Source organism: Globicephala melas, chromosome 17 (assembly GCF_963455315.2).
Source record: "Globicephala melas chromosome 17, mGloMel1.2, whole genome shotgun sequence".
NCBI lineage: Eukaryota > Metazoa > Chordata > Mammalia > Artiodactyla > Delphinidae > Globicephala > Globicephala melas.
In genome coordinates, this window is record NC_083330.1 from 55106659 (window position 1) to 55128369 (window position 21711).

General features: G+C 33.4%; 1 protein-coding gene across 2 annotated transcripts in view; it reads right to left on the minus strand.

Annotated features, from left to right (window-relative positions):
- CSMD3 (CUB and Sushi multiple domains 3) overlaps positions 1-21711 on the minus strand; it is a 1079985-nt gene that overhangs the window by 380906 nt on the left and 677368 nt on the right. For both annotated transcript variants that reach the window (XM_030875636.2, XM_030875634.2), the window contains 5 exons: positions 18360-18547; positions 15233-15421; positions 10423-10539; positions 7002-7217; positions 5134-5322 (listed from right to left, as the gene is read on the minus strand). In XM_030875636.2, the coding sequence (XP_030731496.1) occupies positions 5134-5322; positions 7002-7217; positions 10423-10539; positions 15233-15421; positions 18360-18547 (899 nt within the window). The remainder of the gene's footprint in view (positions 1-5133; positions 5323-7001; positions 7218-10422; positions 10540-15232; positions 15422-18359; positions 18548-21711) is intronic.

The following is a 21711-nucleotide window of genomic DNA, read 5'->3' on the forward strand; positions in this document are numbered from 1 at the left end:
GAATGAATTAATGTCTTTAAAATGACTTCAAAATGTATGGACTTCTTAAAATGTGTGGACTCTTGCCTAAAGACAAATCATTACTAATATTTAACTTGCTAATTTACTTTCCAAAACAAAATGTTTTCATTAGCTCCTAGTTTATTTGCAACATGACCTGGCATGGTTCCTGGTATGTTTGGAAGCTTAATGAAGACATGCAAGTTTTTTGGGTTTTGTTTTTTTATTTAGAAAGATGACAATGGGAATGCCTGTGTTTTTTGTAATGTGAACTTTAGAAAGGGAAATTAGGTACTTATTTTTTGACCAAAAACAAGTCAGTGTTTCTCATTTTCAAAGTAATCAACTTTTTTATACTTTTTTTTTGGATATTTGATTGCAACTTAAAAATGTGACCAGATATCCATATCCACAGCAATGTGGAGCTACAGGATAATCATTTAAATATAAAATATATCCACTGAAATATCATTTTACCTATTATTTTTATCTTTTTCAAAATGTAAAACATAATTATATATATGTATTTTTTAAAGGTAAAACTTTCCTCTTGATCACTAAGTAGTAAATGAGATTACGTGTATGAAGTACTCAGCTGCTGATGGCACACTAAAATTTTTCATCTCCTCCTTTTCTTCTTCCCTTTCCTCTCTTGCTGGTTGGTGAAAATCACTGTTCACCACTCAGTCATCATGGCCCTTAGGAGAACGAATGGTGGTAAAGAGAGTTGCAGGCATAAGGAAAAGGGACTAAGGTTTGTTGAGCAAGTGTCACTTGTTGAGTGGTACATTAGGTGATTTACATATCTTTTATTGCTTAGAGCTATAAGCTGTCTTGCACTATGGATGTAATTATCCACATTTTACATTTCAGAAAACTTGGCAGGAGAGAGATCTGAACAACTTTCCAAAGATCACATAGCTTAGGAAAGGCTGAAAAGTAAATATGAACTATCTGCCTGCAATGGAGGCCACTTCTTAGAGAGAAGAATCCCTGTTACTGAGTGGGTGTTACAATCTCTACTGGTATCAAGATTCTTCTCCTGCCTCTACAAATTTCCCTGCACTTACGACAACGTGGATGGACCTAAAGGGTATTATGCTAGGTGAAATAAGTCAGAGAGAAAAAAACAACCACCATATGATTTCACTTATACATGGAATCTAAAAAATAAAACAAACAAACCAAAACAGAAATAGAATCACAGATACAAAGAACAAACTGGCAGCTGCCAGGGGGAGGGGTGGGTGGGAAAAATATGTAAAGGGGTTTAAGAGGTACAGACTTCCAGTTATAAAACAAATAAGGCACAGGGATGCAATGTACAGCATAAGGAATATTGCAATAAATGTGTACGGTGACAGATGGCTACTAGACTTATCGTGGTGATCAATCTGTAATGCATATAAATGTTAAATCACTTTGTTGTACACCTCATACTAATATAATATTGTATGTCAACTATACTTCAACAAAATAATTTAAAATTAAAAATTTCCCTGCACTTAAGTAACCCCCGATAAATGGGTCACAATAGAAGAAATTTCCTCTGATTGAAATAGAGGACAGCCTAAGGAGTTTTCTGAAGCTACGTATCAACTGTAATTAAGACCAGATTCCCTCTCAACTTTATTGAAGCTGCCAGTCAAAGACAGCGGTGTGCTTTTGTTAATGGAGCGCAAGTCTGGGCCTCAGAAATTGTGCTAGGCATGGCTATGCCCCTGAGTTTGTGTGAAACCTTGAGTTTTTTATAGACATTGTATCTTCACTGATAAAATCATTATTCTAAACCTACTTTCAAAGCATAGGTGAATTTTTGGAATGGTACATAATATAATCTTTTATAGATTGTAAAGACAATATTATGGTGTTATTATATTGTCTCATTTTGTTAAAATATTACCTTAAAACATAAATGCAGAGATTTCTCAGGAAAACATTATAAATAATGAAACATTATTTATTATTCATCTAACATCTAGAATTAAGGTAACTTTCACCAAATTCTACCAACAGAGATTGGAAGACACTAACCAATTTATACACTAAATATAGGATCAAAATTAAATATATAGTAAAAAATAAACAAAAAGTAAGTTTCCAAAAATTGCTTTATCAGTTGCCTTATGTCCAGAGTCAGGCACATTCTTACATAACCTAGGTATACGTAAGTCATTTTAGTAAATGTTAGTATTAGTTTTACACATGACACAAAATTTTAAGTCTCATCTATGATTTGTTCTGGGAATGCACTGTTTGCAACCTTGTACCAAGGAAAAACCACCTAGCTTCCAAATAACTGAAGCAGAAACAAACTTTTGGAATACAACCTACTCATAATTTGGCCACTGTCTGTAACATAAGCTTTCTATGAGCCTGGCGATGCTGAGTACTAAATGATGTTTTTAAACAAGTATGCACTAGAGAATTGGCTTTAGAGATATATGAAGTGAAAAGCACAAAGAATCTAAGAAGAGATAAAATATGTCCAAATAAACTAGCATTGCTAAAACTGCATCTGTTCATATGAATAGTTACAAATAATGCACATTTTATGTGACTGAAGATTGTGAACTTTGAAAAGATAACAAAATAAGAAATATATACATACGCATATACGGAACCAGAAATGCAAAAAGGAACATATTTGTTTTAACGAATAGGCAAAAGAGTGAAGAAAAATTTAAAGAAAATTGGAGAAATAAAATTTTTAAAAAATCATACTATTTGAAAATATTTCTCACCCTATCTTGTAACTTAAATGTATACCTACAGTGGACTTTATTAAGGACAGTAAACTTAATTGTATACTTTAATAAGCTTAAAAGCAAGCACAGTTAATTTTAAAATGAGGGGAAAATTCCCATGGCAATAACTTTGTTTTCTAAATTTGTCCATAGGGTGATTTTATGTTATACTTCTCACTAAAGATTTAAGCACGAATAAACCTACTCTCAAAGAAATACTTCAATATAACAAAACGAACTTGAAGTTACTTGTTTTGTAAAGTCAGATTTTCATAAATCTACTTATTAAAATTTATTGTAAAAGTGGAGTAAACCTTAAAAATGTAGATACAAACACTTTCTTCTCAGCCTGTGTAACATCCTGGTATGTTTCTGGTACTTTGAAAGAAAATATTAATCAACTCTTTGTGACTTAGAATTCTTTCAGATTTACCTTTCCCTCAGTCTTTTTGAGGTTAAACCATCCTAATGAAAAGAATTTGGGTTTCAGAATGAGAAAGACTGTATACAAATCACGGTTCTGCCACATATAACCTTGACGATCTTGGGCAAGTTGTTTAAAATCTCTAAGATTTAGGTTCTTCTGATGAAAAATGGGGGGAATAACAATAACGGAATTATAGTAAGAATTAAATGAGGTAAATACATATATAAAAGAGCCAGGTAGACCCTCATAAAGGTTGGTGTTTTATAACATGGAATTCATTCCGTACTATAATTGGTTTTATAAACTAGATCGGCGGGTTGGATAGGCAGCAGATTATTCTCAATATAATAAGAGTTATAACAGCATCTAAGTTCTGAACCCCTCCTATATTCCAGGGATTGTATTAGGTGTCTGACTGGCATGGCTAATCTCTTTAACCCTTATAACTAACATTAGCAAAATGTTGTAACCATTTTGCTGATGAGAAAAGTGAAGTTTAGAAAAGTGAATTAACCCAATATCAAATGACCAGGATATAAACCTAGGCACTCTGTAGCCCTCATTTGGACTATTCCCAAGATTCTCATTAATATTCACACCAAAGAAAAATGGAAATGGGAGCAATTCAGATAAGGAGGGGAATTCCATATCTGGCAACAGCAGAAAAAACCAAAAAACCCCAAAACCCCAAACAAAACAGAAGGACTATATATGTCTTCCTGGAAAAGATGCTCTGAGAGTATGACTACTTATCACCTCCCAGCCTCTGTGGCTGCTTGTGCCATTTCTATAAAAGCCTATGATTTTTAAAAAGAAATTTCACCTGTTGAATATCAGCTTGTCTGTTATGTAACCCTTAGGGGCTGTGAAAACAATCTCATCACTATAAAACTTATTAACTTGAAAGATCAAATTTTTTTTACTAGATTTGGGGATCCACAGGTATTCCCACCACATTCTAAACAGTGGACAATATATTGAATAAGTCATAGAGAGTATCCTCTTCTCCATTTGCATTTTCATCTGTGGGGTATATTGCCTCCATTAAAAAAAGAAAAAAAGGACAAATTCTTAAACCACAGATCAAATCTTTACCAATGTGCCTGATTTTGTAGCATATTATAACTTACAAAGGTTTGTGACGCACCATTAAATTTACAATTAAATTCAAATTAAATGGTTTTGAGAGTTTTAAGAGCTTTATGAAATAATAAAATGATCTTTTGCATCTTGTTCTATTGTAAAAATGAGTACTGATAACCACTGAATGGGTGATGACCTAAAGAAATTCTTGCCTCTCTATTTCCTAATATAAATAAAAATGACTTTAAGTCCTAGTGAAAAGTCCTCCATTTTCTCTACAGATTTTTTTTTTTAATTTATCAGTCAAAATATTCATTTCCAAAGGTTGAGGTGGTGCTCCAAACTTTCAATATTTTAATTATTGCAATTCTTTATCTCATGTGAAATGAATTCCCATCTTAATTCATCTATCATAACAGATTAATTCTATAGATGACACATACTGAGTCAATACTTGCCTTGATGGTCCTTAAATTATCTATTATTTTCCCTTGTAATCATGTTTCCTACATGTTAATTCTAAGTTATAAAATATTGTCAAAACTTCAGTTAGAAGTCATGGAAAATCATCTATTAACAGAATACAAGAATGCAATTTTCTGTAAGCTCTCAAAATATGATTCTGTCATCTACCTATTTATCTATCTGTCTATCTATTCATTCCTTATTCTCATCATCTGAAAACAAATTTAGAAGCATGGTTGGTTGAATAGAACAGTTGAGAAGGTAACTGAGGTATACCAGATTGCCAAGTGGAAAAAATATGAAAGAAATGAAGAAATTCAACAGATTATTAAAAAACGAAGGGTGTATAACCATGCAACTCCATGGACAGTGACTACACATACAAGCAAATGAAAGCAGCTGACCACGTACCCACACACCTTGGCAGAGGTGCACTCCACACTCGTCGGCCGCCACCAAGACAGATGATCTCTGGCGTCCCTTCCAGACGATAACCTGATGAGCATGAGAAGGCCAGAGTGTCACCAACCCCAAAGCTGAAGCCAATTCGGTTACCATACTGAGGAATTCCAGGATCTTCACAAGGTTCCAGATTATACTCTGTAATTGGATGAAGAGAACAAAGAAAATGTTAGTAGTAACCTTTAAGGGTATATTCCTATTTGCAAAATGGATGTTTTTAGGGCCAGCCATACATTTTAAAAGTTACTGTATGTAAAATTATGGGTATATGCTGATGGCACACATAATTTTCTTCTTTTGTGAAAGGTCTACTAATTTAATGAATACTCTTATGTGTGAAATTCAATACAGGTGAGAAAATGTCACCTTCTGAGTGATACATTGAAAATGTAGCTATTTATCTTGTATTTTTTCTTCTGCATTAGAAAATTTCCATTTCATAGATTTTTGACTTATAATAATGGCATAAGAGATTCATATTTTCAAATGCAAAATGCCATTTAGAATGAAATGATTTGCATTTTGAAATGACTTTTACTTAATGGTTATAGTCTAAATGACAAAGGCTCTTGTGCCTCTAGTATACAAGAAATTCAATTCATCCATATTCTGAAAAACATGTCACTTCAGATGCAAGGGTTTATGTAAGACTGAAGTGCTCATAAATTGAAAATTGTATATTATAGATTTATACAAGAAAACTTCCTCAAGCAATGAATGAGCACCATGAAAATGAACAGTTAAACACTCTTCAGGGTATGAGAGAGTAGAGTTAATTAAACAACAATATTATAATTTATATACAGTCCTAAGAAGAAGTAGCTTATCTAAAAATATTTCCAGAGCACATGCTTAGTATGTAATTGCAGTGGAGAACAAGAGGGATTGTTTCACGTTGATGAGCTATTATTTTATTGTTTAAAAAACTTATTTGGATATACTTTTAACATTCTAGGTTAAAATTGATTATGCTCATTTGCTATTCACTATGAAATACCTTAATTATTTTAGAAGACAAGTATTTTCATGTAAATACTAGAATAACTGTTGAAGGATGAGGTTAGTATTTTTATGATTTTATTTATATAAATTATATATTATTTATAAAATTTTGTATAATTGTAATATTATAAATTTAATGTTAGTAGGTTGGCATAAGATTTACTTATTAATTTGCTTCTGTATTCTCTTTCACTACTCCATTTAACTAGAAAGTAGAACTAATAAGAATACATTTTTATTCACTTTGGTCTTATAATTTTTTTCCTGTAATTCAAGTTATAATGTTGCCTACAGATGAGGTTATTCTAGAATAAAAGAATAACCATATTAACTTGTTTCTGTATCATCTAGTTGCAAATGAATAAATTAAGTTTGTCTTAATCTTGGCCTATAAACTATTCCTTTTTCTGAAACACAAAACTAGAATATCACTGGTTTAACTAACATTTCATTTATGGCCTAATTGAAACTTTAAATATATGTATGAATTTCCATTTTAAGTTCAACTGGCATTTTAGCAAGTTCTTCTCTGTTAGAATTCTGCAGGATGCAAGTTAAAGAAATGTATTTATTGTATTTCTATTAAATTTTTTAATGAATTGATTTATTTTTTGCTATTGTTTAAAGGTTCCCTTTAATATATTACTATAGACAATCTTCAAGGCATTTCAACGTTTCATTAAAATTTGTTGGCAAATAATTTCTTTGTTTTCTTCTTTATTTCTTTTCTCTTTTTTTCTCTCTCTGTTTTGTCATACATAACAAAAGTTATGCTCATACTTTTAAAAATCTGATTTTTAAACTTGTTTTCTTACCAGAGAATGTAATATTGAATCCTTCATATGATATTGAAAAATCTGAAATGAAGCGCAACTGAGCCCTGAAATTTCCATAGAGACCAGCATTGATTGTTGAAGGAAGTTCTGAACCAGTCAGGCGTGCCAGTGGTTGGGTAAAACTACCATTCTCTGTGATGAGTAAGTAGTCATGATGGTCTTCCAAATGAAAGGTGTGAAAATTGAACTGCACACCTATTAAGGGAAAGATGAAAATTAGACTTATAAACTATATCAGTAAAACACATAGAGCTGGGGCTTCCCTGGTGGCGCAGTGGTTGAGAGTCCGCCTGCCGATGCAGGGGACGCGGGTTTGTGCCCCGGTCCGGGAAGATCCCACATGCCGCGAAGCGGCTGGGCCCGTGAGCCATGGCCGCTGAGCCTGCGCGTCCGGAGCCTGTGCTCCGCAACGGGAGAGGCCACAACAGTGAGAGGCCCGCGTACCGCAAAAAAATAAATAAATAAAAATTTTAAAAATGTAACTCTTCTTTTTTTCTCTCTCTCTCCACAATGAGCCTTTTTTAGGAGGGGTCCAGAAATTAAGTCAGTCTTTCAAATGTTCTTCAGTGTAAATGTGGTAATTGACACTAGACAGATGTAAATGAGAATGAGGTGTCAATGTGGCAAGGAGAAGATGCTCTGCCATCTAGATTAACTGATATCTAAGTTTACAGAATAATGAATGGAAATTCACATTAAGTCAATTTGATTTCAATCAGAGACTAAAACTAAGAAAAACTAGGCAGGTAATACAAGAACAGATGGAAAAAAAAGAAGAAAAAATCCATTATGCATGTTTTTCTTAGAAAAATGCGGTTGTTCTGATATGCACTGAATTAATACTTGGGAAAATTAAAAATTCTGTTAGATAGTGATGCTAATAAGCCCATTGTCAAGTATTACATACATAGTCTTTCTGAGAGACACACTTTCTCCATTTGAAAAATGGGGTCCTAATAGGGTTGTCTTGAAGTTTAAATGAGACAATATAGGGGATGACTTGGCACAGTGCTTTCACAGAGGAAGTACTCAGCAATCGTTAGCTATCGTTATTGTTTAATCCTTCAACATGAAAGTAAATTGGTTTCATGTCACTCTGTCCTAGTCAGCGACTTTATAAAAGTAAGCCTCTGTTTATCAGATTACAGTTTAAGCAATAAAATCTGTTTTCACTGCAGCAAAACAATATAAGACCTTCTGCTGAAGGTCAATTAATCCAAATAAGAATATGATACTAAGAACCTACTATATTATAGGCATTATGGAATATAAAAAAAATTAGAAGATTGTAAATAACTCATGGTCTATCTGAGGGAAAAAGATACATAAAATAAAAGTTCAAACATTATGCTAAGTGCTATAAAAGTGATTAACGTGAGTCAATATAGGAGCATAGAAATAGAGGTAGTTTGTCAAAGGTATCAGCAGAGGCTTCTGAAGGCAATGGCCTTCAAAAGTGAACAGATGTTTGTGGAATAACAATCCTGGGATAGACATTTCAGGAAGAAGAAGTGGACAGGCAAAGACATACAATCTTAATAGGGCAATGGGTGTTGAAGAATAGTGAGAAAAAATCAGTGGTTTCAACATCATAGTACCTTCTCATAAAAGTGATAATTCAAGAAGCCTTATTAAGGCAATTTTTGTTACAGAAATATAAGAAAAAACTTGGGCTTGAAGTCAAAATATCATGAATATCTAGGTTTTAGTTAGTTATGACACTAACTATGACCTTGAGGGGGTGACATATTGACACATGTGTGCGCGTGCATGTGCGCATCTGCATGTGCTGGATGAGAAGTTAAATTATATTACCTTGACAATTTCTCCAAACTTTAAGAGATTATCCTTCACATAACTTTGGCTACATTTTGGAATAGTTGTACTTCCAAACAATTTTGTTGGCTCGTGAAAGAAAAGCATATAATCTGCATTTCTTGCCATGTAAATACAGATTTAATTAACACTTGCAATCTGTGAAGATGCAAAACCTTAAGTGTTAATTAAACCTCTATTTACATAGCAAGTAGTACGTAGCCCTCCATTTTCTTGTATAATACAAGGAAGCTTATTTTGAACTCCATTAATCCACTACACACTGAAATAATAATAACACTGGATGCTTTGGTTAACGTCCAGCAAAGAGTCTTCCATTATGGAGAGCAACAAAAATGACAGTTTACAAAGTCTTCTACCTCATTCCTGCTGTACAATACCACAATACTCATTTTAACAGCATTTTTTCTCAATTATATTTAATTTCATTAAAATAACAATCCTTATATAATCCTCACTGTCAATAAAAGGATGTATAATTTTAATAAAGGCAAACTTCATTTGTATCTCAAATATTCTATCAGAACTGCAGATATATCTCACATAGTTGAACAGGAGTGTAAAAACACATTGTGTAAAAAACACAATGAATTCAAATTATTAAATAAAGCTTTAATTTTTAAAATTGTAATATCATCTTCTCATTGCTAGGATTTTGTGGGTGGGGTTATTTTAGATCTTCTATAGTAAAGTTAATAAGTACAATGTAATAGTAAAAACCAATAAGAATAATATAAGAATAAAGCTAATACAAAAACTACTTCTCCAAAGCAGTTTTTATCATGAATAAATTAACTCTTTTTAAAAAGATTAGCATGTAGATTTTTTCAGGTAAATAATTTTCATCCATTTTCATTTTGATATATTAGAATGCCCATTTTCCCAGTGTCAAGTTTTTGCCTTAACCACTTATATTGCTAATATACTATTTTGGTTGTATTGCATGAATAAACCATACTTAGTACTACAAGGAATTTCATTTATTTGTTCAAAGGACATTTATTAACATCTACCATATGCATAGTGCAATTTTATACTCTCATTCAATTATGTGAGATATAACTTCAGTTCTGACAGAAAATTTGAGACAGATATTTCTAGAATGGTTATAAATTTACACAGGAAATATAGCTATAATAAATAATCATAAACATTTTAAAAACGAGTGTATATAAACATGTACTGTTTGCTTTACAATTGGTTCAGCACTTCAGAGTATCTTCCTATTCCCCTTTGAACTTTTGAAATCAACCCACTGTGCCAGAGACAAAAGCCATCCTGTTTGAGATTCTGTTGATATGAAAATTCCAAATAACATTAGTTTAATATATCAAAAGAAAATAAATATCTCATATTACCATTCTGACAAAAACATGAGTATAATACTATAGAAAAGTAAATATAATCCTCTGCTGCAGTTACTCAAATTGAATTTTGTGTTAGCATATTTTAATACTGATCTGGTTTTGCTCATGCAAAATGACACTGTAAAGGACAATGAAATAAAAATAGATGCAATGAAAATTCAGAAGATAGCCCATTATCATTGTATGAGGCAAATTACCTTTTCCATGGGTTACATCAACAGTCCACGTACAATTCAGAGAATTTGGATAAAATTCCGGGTAACCAGGTGATAAGATTGTTCCACTAGGCCCTCTAACATCTCCTCCACATAATGCTGAAAATACAAAGAAATGTAGTCATCTGATCAGGTATAGTTAGAGAGGCAGAGGCTGAACAACTCTCTCTTAAAATAGAATGAGTCTGATTATTTTTGCTTAAGTTACTTCCTGGTAATAACAGCAATGTGTAAAGACCTCTTCCAATACTAAGAAATCATTTCGTCCTTTGCAGCAGCAAAGAGAAGAAAAAGATATGTAATAGTATCTGAGAATTAATACTGGCCCCAGGAGAATTTAGCTCAACTTTCCACATTTGCATTTGAAGTACATACTTATCTTACACATTTCTAATTATAAGCAACATTTGCATAAATTGGTAAATTAAACATGAGTAATTAATTCTTTAGCAGTCCCCCTTTTACTAAGCTTTAAGAAAACAAATTGTTAATTATACAAAATTATTTATTTTAGATTCCTAAAGGGATATATGTCATTCTTCATAGAATTCTTTTTAAAACTGAAGTAAACCGAAATTTTGAAGGGTGCTTCTGCACTTGTACATTTCTCTGGGAAATATCATGAACAAAAAGGGGTTTCTGAGAGGATATTGATTTTTAAGTAAATACTCCAAGATAATAAAACTAAATAAATGTTTATGAACTGAGGTCAAAGAAACTGAAATTTAATTCAATGTTCATTTACTCTAGAATAAATGACAGTTTACAATGCCTTCTACCATCAGTGGTTATGATATGCCAGATAATTTTACCAGTATTAAAAATTAAAGGAAACAAAGATATAGTCAGGTAAGAATGTACATTCTCGTGGAAGCAGAGAAAAGTTGACTCCTTATTCTATTCCACTTGGAGATGTCTACTCTCTTGGACATGGGCAACATGGGTAAGGGCAGTAAGAACTGTGAATGCAACATACAGCCTTATCTGCTCTGATCCTTGCTCAACTTCTCTGGGATACCAGAAAAGTGAGTTTTGGCTTTATTGTCTTCCATGATTTCTTCCAAGTGGCAATGCTGAGAAGGAAGAGTTGAGGCAATCTGGCTGCTATTCTACACTGACCTGACTAGAAATAGTAAGTCTGCAGTTCCTAGAAGTATTTAAGCAGGCTTAGATTTACATAAATACACACACAATTAAAAATCACTCTTGGGGCTTCCCTGGTGGTGCAGTGGTTAAGAATCCACCTGCCAATGCAGGGGACACGGGTTCGAGCCCTGGTCCGGGAAGATCCCACATGCTGTGGAGCAACTAAGCCTGTGCACCACAACTACTGAGCCTGTGCTCTAGAGCCCGTGAGACACAACTACTGAAACCCCTGCGCCTAGAGCCTGTGCTCTGCAACAAAAGAAGCCACCCTATCAGAAGCCTGTGCACCACAATGAAGAGTAGCCTCCGCTCACTGCAACTAGAGAAAGCCCACGCACAGCAACAAAGACCCAACACAGCCAAAAATAAATAAATTAATTAATTAAAAAAAAAGAAAAGAAAAACAGAACACTCTTCCCTTTGCTACTTCTTTTACTTCACTAAGGAGTAAAAGAAGGTCTTGACTAGTACCTCACTTGAAGTTGTCTTATAGGCCACCTTCTTGAGACCAAGATAAGGCTATGCTTCCAATTTCATTTATTATTAAGACATTTACAATAATATTCATGGTCTGGAAGCCTAGGCTCCTGTTTAGAGCCTGCACAGACCTTTATTGGTGATTATTCTTACTGAAACTTTCAATTTTCGTTCAATTAAAAAAAAAAGCCTCATTGAGCTTTTGTGATCAAGTTAAGGGCTAGGTATACCATTTCCATTGTATCTTGATGGTTCTAAGTTTTTAAAATTTCCTTGTGAAAATTTCCTATTTTTCAGTCACATATTCCAAGGAGTACAGAATATCCATAAACTATTTAAACAGCTATATGTATTTTTTATACAAAATTCTTAAACATGTGGCATCACTGAGGAAAGAATAACAAATCTACAATTGTACCCTTCATTTTAAAGAATCTTAGTACTTTACTATTGCAGAGAATGTGGGCAGGAGGCCGTGTCATAGTAGACTTGTGCACAGGATCTGGATCAAGGCTGCCTGAGTTTCAATCCTGATTCTGCCATTAACTAGTGGGATGACACAGGGCAACATACTCAATCTCTGTTTGCCTTAATTTTCTCATCTGTTAAGTGGTGATCATAATGGCACTTACCTCATAGAGTTATTTTGATAAAACAAGTTAATATACCTAAAGCACCTACAGCAGTACCAGCACATGGTAAACCCTCATTAAATGTTAGCTATTATTATTATTATCACCACCAACCCTCACTGACTAGTGTGCTTTGTGAATCAATTAACTATGGGCTATGAAGAAACTATAAGAGCTGACGTGTATAAAAGTGAGGCATGCTGTACCTTGAATATCCAGGCAATCTAGGCCAATGGAGGTTATACTCTTGGATCTGGAAAATCAATTCTGTTTATTCACTTCTCCTCCCTTTAACCCCAGGAAGTTTAGATTAGCTGCCTCCGGGGAAAATGTTTAAACTGAAGGAAAACCCTAATCAAATCAGTTTACTAGTTATAAGTATTTGAGTTCAGTTAATTTTAGAGGCTTTATACAAAGCTCAGACATTCAAAAAATGAATATAATTTAGCCCTTGTCCAGTTATGCTCAGAATGAAATGAAAAGAGGAGGACACATGGTGAAGAATCATGAATTCCATGATTAATAATTTGGACTTTCATTCCTAGGAAACAGAGAGCCATTAAGCATCTTTTGACATGGGATAGAGCATGAGATATCCTTAGTGTGAAGAAAGGAGGTTAGATTGAAGTAGTTGGATATTGAATTTAAGGTTGATTGGAGTTGCATTGACAAGAGATGATGAGGGCCTATGTTGCTCCCAGGAAAACTAGATACACTCACTTTTATTATTAATAATATTTAAGCATGCTGGTATACTTGGACATTATTTTTATTCTCCTGCTTCTTCTGATAACATTGTCGCCACACCGTTTTACTTTGGTGAATTTACTCATGCCAATTATGTGGCTTCACCAGGACCTGACAAACATAGTACCTTTACACCACAATCATTTGTCTCCAACCACAAGGATGGATGGACACAGGACCTGGAGAAGCCAATCGTAAAGTGTGCTTCTCCTTTTCTACAGTTACGAGTATAATTATGGACTGATTAGAGACCTTTCCTGGGATTTTTCTAATTAGAACAACAAGGAAGAACTCTCATCCTCCTCTGATTCTGGAAATACGAGGTTACATGTTTCCATCTTCATGAGAGTGTATTCTCCACTTCCCGTATGGAAAAAGCCTGGCTGCAGTTAAAGAGAATGATGCCAATAGAGAGAGAAAAGCCAAGATGGAAATAGAGATATCCTTGAAAATGTTTGAATTCATGATTATAATTAGCAATGAGAAGTATGCCACCCATACCTTTTCTAAGTTTGAAACTTTGAACAACAAATTCTGCTTTCATTTTTTAAAATCAGTTAGAGTTGGGTTTCTGTCACTTACAACCACAAGAACGCTATTACAAATGGTATTGTACCAAATACAGGGAAGAAGTGCTGATGATTCTTTTAAACCTCGTTATAAAAACAAATTGACCGGGCTTCCCTGGTGGTGCAGTGGTTAAGAATCCACCTGCCAATGCAGGTGACATGGGTCCTGGAGGATCCCACATGCCGCAGAGCAACTAAGCCCGTGTGCCACAACTACTGAGCCTGTGCTTTAGAGCCCGCAAGCCACAACTACTGAGCCTATGTGCCTGCACTTAGAGCCCATGCTCTGCAACAAGAGAAGACACCATGGTGAGAAGCCTGTGCACCTCAACGAAGAGCAGCTGCTGCTCACTGCAACTAGTGAAAGCCTGCATCCAGCAACGAAGACCCAACACAGCCAAAAATAAATGAATTAAATAAATAAACAAACAAAGAAGCAAAAAAAACAAACTGACCTAAAGCTGTTACAGAAAAATGATGGCACTGACAGTATTTGAAAATTTAATTATGAAATGACAAACTTAATCTTCCACTTGGCAAAATAATAAAAGTTAGGAATAGTGTTATAAATAAAAATTAAAGCCCAGAACTAAATAATGAATAGATTTACATTATGTGTGTTTTTATAAAGCAAGTGTGCAAGCACTTCCCAATCATAGGAAAGCAGCTTCTTTCACTGTATTTTCATATGTGTTTTCTGAAAAATGAAGGATTGCTGACTTAGTCTCCACAGAAACAAAGAAGAGGTAAGGACACTGGTATAATATTTTCTATAGCCAGGAACTTGCCACCACAGGGCAGTCTGGTACATTGCCACAGTGCTGCGTAGCTAGGTAAAATTTGGACTAGTACATGTTGCCTTTCAGGCAGGAGGTAAATGCTCTATCTCTTCATTGCATTCATCTGACACCAACATGACACCTTCAATGCTATTTTTTCAAGGACCTGAAGCACACAATGGGCACCTAAAATGGTTACCTCAACACATTTTAAAAATACACATAGCATCCTTAGGCATGGGGTAAGTCTGGCTGATTATCAATATTAATTCTTTTGTTTCTTTATTAATGGTTTGATAACATAAAATTGGCAGACTTCAAGATATTCTTTTAAACATATGAAATACTTATATTTATGTTCAGCCTCACATTTTACAAGATTATGTTGATTTTTTTTTTGGTTTATAAATCAGTTTATTTTGCATATTGAATGAATTCTTACCATCACATGTTGGAAGTGGATGACTCCACCAGTGGTTTTTCTCACATAGAAGGGGCTCTTCATGGCTCAGCCTGTATCCTGGGTCACAACTAAATGAAACAGTAGATCCGATGGAGAAATCATGACCATAGCGATGACCATGTACAGGTATGCCAGGGTCCAAGCAAGAATAGGTGTTCACTGTAACACCTGGAAAACAAAGGGAATATGAAAAAGAGTAAGCTTGATGAGAGTCAAATTGCTGAAATTGATTCTCATTCCTTCAAACAATTGTGAGTGGTAATTTTTACAAATAAATTAATGTGCCCATAGCTTTATTTTAAAAACTAGCAGTTTATTTAACAAATTTTTTGACATTTCCTACCCACAAGGACCAAAAAATCAGGCCATTAGTTATATAAAAACTTGAAAATGTACAATTATCTATCAAACTTTGTATTATAAATTATATATATACACACATATACAATAATAATCATAGCAATAATTAATGTTTGAACTTATTATATTCCAGGTACAACTCTAAAATGTTTGCAAAATTTGCCTAATTTGGTCATTAAAATAATTCTATGAAATTAGTTTTATCATTAAAACTCCATTTGATTGCTTTAGGAGGCTCTAAATATGTCTTCAGAGATTGGTATCTGTGTCTATGGATTTGTTCTGCATCCACTTATCATTGTCTTGTTTTATGTAATATTTAGATATCCAAGAAACATCATTACATCTGTATTTCAAGAAATACAACATAATAAACCCCCTTGGGGTTGAGGGATTGTACTAAAACAAAAAAAGGAAAGTCTATTCTGAGTTACTTTTATTATTTTAATGTGTTTTGTAAACGATAAATAATCTTATCTTATCGGTACAGTTTTTGTAATCTTCCTGTTTGAGAGGAAGACATAAGGGGTAAAAGTGCCCAAGACAGGGAATAAAATAAAATTCTAGAGTGCAATCACTGGTAGCATTGCAAGAAATCCTTCCCATAAAATTTTGGTTCAACTGGAGAGATCGAGTTTTCTCTTTTACTGGATTCTATTAAAATACAAATTCACCAAACACCAAATACATTTTTAATGTTTTAAGAAGTATAATAATTAAAGTTTTACTCTGCTGATTTTGAGGCATGTGAATGATTCATTTAAAGAAGATAGTTTGGTTTCCTTCAGCTTGAGAAACTTATTAAGAAAGTGTCAACAGAAAAAGTGTTTTATTTGTTTTCTTGGTAGGAAAGGGTTTGAGATGTTACTAAGTAAACCAGAAGACTAATTAGAATAAAAATGAAAGAAAATGACCTTTTGTAAACAAATTTAAATTGAAAATCACTGCCTCCTGGCCAGATTTGACCAAAATCAATGTCTTGCACCTCTCATCAACCTCAGCATTTCTTAGCCTCCACTCTACCATTTAGGCACTAGCCCTCAATAATAACTTGGACTATTTCACCAGGGCCTATAAGTGACAAACTTGCTGTCTGTAATAAAGACTCTGCCTTAGCTAAACTTGTTAGGCTCCTCCAAGTCCTTCTTATGATTAGGTCTGACCCTTGGGCTCTGTCCTTAGCCCATTTAGTTCAGTTTTAGCAAGAATCTGAACTAAATCTGTTGGGTCAGTTTATTAAAAATCCTCACACTTTTAATAACACTTTGCATGATGGTTTAACGTAATCCTTAAAATAATCCTGTGTCTGAGAACATGATTACAACCACATACCTTGGTTGAAATGGGACTGAATGTGATATATCGGGCATAGGATAGAACAATGGACAAAACAAAAAAGATGTCTGCCCATTCTAGCATATTGATACAAATTAATTGCTAGTGAAAATTAATTTTGAAATAGATTTTTTTTTAAAAAAATGACTACTCTGACTCAGCTTTAACTAATAAATGCTAAAGATCTCAATTAAAGTCCTTTAAATTCATTTGAATTCCCAAGCATGTGTTAATCCTCTCATTGCATTTTACAATAATGTTTAGGAAATATACTTCCATGCCACAAAGCTCTATATAAAGGGAAGTTAATATAATTAAATGATATTGTGGATAAGGTTAAAAAGAAAATAGCTATAAATATATATTAACGATTTTAAAAACCCATGCGCCCAACCAGATTTGCTGAATAGAGACACCCTACATGGGATATAAAGTTACAAATTTTAAATGCTGAAATTTTCTCCTGAGGGGGAAGGGGGCATAGGAGACTTGAATATAAAAAGAAGTGATATAATATCTATCTGAAACTGATATAAAGATATCTTGTAGTAATCTTAAATGTACTGTTAGATACATTCACCAAAACTGTTTTTCATGAAAAGATATATGGCAATGTATTTTTAGATGAAAATGTGTGCATATGTGAGTTTATATATATGTATGCAACCATACATCATATACAATACAACCACATTTATTTATTTAAATATGTCAGATGTTTATAAACAAAACAGAGACTCGTTTCTATGCATATACCAGCATCGAGTTTTAAAAAAATCAGACATATTTTAGACTTCTTAAACAAAAAGTATTTTAAGTGAAATTATTCTAAACTGATTCCAACACTGTGAATTAGAGCCTGTTTTAATATATAGCCTTTGGCTAGTTATGTTAGCCATAGCTGCATATATATGAGTATGTATTTTACTTTTCACTGTTAATATAATTTTCAATACTTCATACAAAATAATAAAATTGAATATTTTTAATGGAAATGTATGCAATGAGTATGAATAAAATATAAAAGTATGATTGAATTTATGAAGTAAATGCTAAAAGAATTTGTCAATGTTCATATACATCTTAGACTGCCATTTACTGCCTATTGTTGGCTTTTCAGCACAAATAACGATTATATGAACTCATTTTTAAAGATTTTTTTATTTGCTATTTCTGACGTGTCCTTAGTATTTCCCTTCATAATGATATTACATAGATATTGTTGGAAAAAATCTAATACAGGATTTACTAAAACACATACCTTGTAACCTATTAGCATTCTCATAGGTCAAGGAAAGCTTTGATCTTCTTTTCTTTAATAAATCTCCTAGTTCTCTTAATGATACAATGGTAATACCAAAAGTATGGAAAACAGAGTAAGGAGATCAAAAAACATGTTGGCATTACTTACTTTCATAATGAATCTTGAAACCATTATTAGAACGGCTATTGTCTGTTGTAAATAGAAGGTATATAAAATTACTGCTACTAAATAGAAACTGGGGCACCTGTGTGCCATTGTAAGATCCAAGCAAGGGTGACAGAAGATTTGGCCCATCATGAACTTCCAGAACATCATAATTCAGTTCAGTCTGAAATCTACGGTTAAGAGACATATGTGAAAATATATTTATTAGAATAACACTGTATAGGAAAATAACACTTTAGATTGCTATTTAACTTATTATTTATAATTTTTACCAGCTTTATATACAATTTTCTTAAGCTTTTCTAATATCTTATATATCATTTAAGGCCCCACCATTTAAGAATACCAAAGTTATAAGCTCTTATTCCTATGGACAATTTTCATTTAAAAAGTATGAGTACATACTTGTTGTTCACAAGTAAGATTTCTTTCAAATGTTACAGATTACCTTCAGTAAACAAATAGCCTTTTCATTAACCAAGCATGTTTTTGGAGTCATCTTTCTTTTGCTTTCCTCATTTCTATGGAAAACTATGTATTCATTTTCAATCTTCAATTAGATCATCAGAATTTCATCTTAACAGTATACTTATTTATCTTCAATCAGATCATCAGAATTTCATCTTAACAGTATACTTCAAATCTGACCTCTGCTTCATATAGTTGTTTTATTTTTGATAAATCTCTTTTGGCCATTACATTTTTTATACAATTTTTATTTAGATTTTTGGCTGTTGTTGCTGCTATTGTTTTCAATTTTTTAAAAGATACAATTGTTTTATAAATTGTATTCAACACAGAGCTACTTTTAACATGTATAACATATCCATAATAAAATAAAATTTTGCATTCCTTCCTTGCACTTCAAGAGTATACCACAGTCTGAATCTGGATCAGAAATCTTAGTTGGGGGAAAAAACATCTACGTGGAATCATGAATAGTTGAGCATCTTACTCACTTCCCATAATGAAACTGCAGCCCAGAACATTCTATTCCTGCCTTCACCAAGGTTTTCCTATACATATTTCAGCTTTCAGCTTAAATTGGTCCACAGGAAGCCCTTCCCTGACCTCACAATGTAGGTTAGTTTTACTATATTGCCACAATTTATTGTGCCTTTTGTGACACTAATCACAGTTGTTTGCTTGTTTGACAGCTGTCTCCGTTAAGAGTCTATAAGCTCCATGAGATCAGACAGTTTCTGTTTTTGTTGATGTTTTGCATATAGTAGACACTCAGTAAGTACTTATTGGATAAATGCAAGAATGAATGTATTTTAAAGAAAACAATACTTTCTTTTCTCTAGGGCTGTTATCAATTTTATCAAAAAAGCACTCAGTATGCTTGGATACTTCAGTACTAACCATGCATTTTCACCCTTTTAGAATATATCTTCCAACACATTTTTTGGCAACTAGTTATATTCAGTACACTTTTAAAAATAATTATAACTTGAAATGTCCACCAATTTTCAGATAATAACTTTATCATACCTACCAGTCTTTTCCAGTATTACAAGATTAAACTACATTATTCCTCAGAAAAATAAAACTAAAACAAATAAAACTCAAAACCTGGTAAAAAAAATTGAAAGAAACATTTAAAAATTAGAAACTTTATTTCATTATAAAATCTCCAATATGAATATAAACATGGCACAAAAGTAGTCAAAATGTATAATGCTATTTAAGAAAGACAAAGGAAATATTTTTAGATTTGTACCACTGTTACATCCTATTAAGCAAGACTTAGTAAAATGAATGAATTTCATAAGTTTATCTTACTCTTTATTTTGCAACCTGGAATATATTGTATTTGTCTAAAAATAACTTTTCCAATAATATGATTTAGAGTAGTAAATGTATAGGAATACACTATTTCCTTTAAAAAAATGATCAGGCAATTACGCATTGTGAATCCATTATTTGATTGGTAGTCAGTCTATTGTAGTGTGTGTATGTATATATATATATATATATATATATATATATATATAACAATACATATACAAAAGATTTTTTTTTAGGAGTTTTTTTTTTTTTTTTTTTGCTGTCCACAGGCCTCTCACTGTTGTGGCCTCTCCCGTTGCGGAGCACAGGCTCCAGACGCGCAGGCTCAGCGGCCATGGCTCACGGGCCCAGCTGCTCCACGGTATGTGGGATCCTCCCAGACCGGGGCACGAAGCCCTGTCCCCTGCATCGGCAGGCAGACTCTCAACCACTGAGCCACCAGGGAAGCCCTAGGAGTTTTTTTTTTAACTTTTATACAGCAGGCTCCTATTAGTCATCCATTTTATACATAGTGTATACATGTCAATCCCAATCGCCCAATTAATTAAACCACCCCCCCACCCCCCACCACTTCCTCCCTTGGTGTCCACACGTTCGTTCTCTACATCTGTGTCTCTATTTCTGCCCTGCAAACTGGTTCATCTGTACCATTTTTCTAGGCTCCACATATATGTGCTAATATGCGGTATTTGTTTTACTCTTTCCAACTTACTTCATTCTGTATGACAGTCTCTAGATTCATACACGTCTCTACAAATGACCCAAGTTCGTTCCTTTTTATGGCTGAGTAATATTCCATTGTATATATGTACCACAACTTTTTAATCCATTCGTCTGTCGATGGGCATTTAGGTTGATTCCATGATCTGGCTATTGTAAATAGCGAAGCAATGAACATTGGGGTGCATGTGTCTTTTTGAATTACGGTTTTCTCTGGGTATATGCCCAGGAGTGGGATTATTGGGTCATATGGTAATTCTATTTTTAGTTTTTTAAGGAACGTCCATACTGTTCTCCATAGTGGCTGTAACAATTTACATTCCCACCAACAGTGCAAGAGTGTTCCCTTTTCTCACACCCTCTCCAGCATTTCTTGCTTGTAGGTTTTCTGATGATGCCCATTCTAACTGGTGTGAGGTGATACCTCATTGTAGTTTTGATTTGCATTTCTCTAATAACTAGTGATGTTGAGCAGCTTTTCATGTGCTTCTTGGCCATCTGTATGTCCCCTTTGTAGAAATGTCTATTTATGTCTTCTGCCCATTTTCTGATTGGTTTTTTTTTTTTTTTTTTAATGTTGAGCTGCATGAGCTGCTTATATATTTTGGAGATTAATCCTTTGTCCGCTGATTAGTCTGTAAACATTTTCTCCCATTCTGAAGGTTGTCTTTTCGTCTTGTTTGCAGTTTCCTTTGCTTTGCAAAAGCTTTTAAGTTTCATTAGGTCCCATTTGTTTATTTTTGTTTTTATTTCCATTACTCTACCAGGTAGATCAAAAAAGATCTTGCTGTGATTTATGTCAAAGAGTATTCTGCCTATGTTT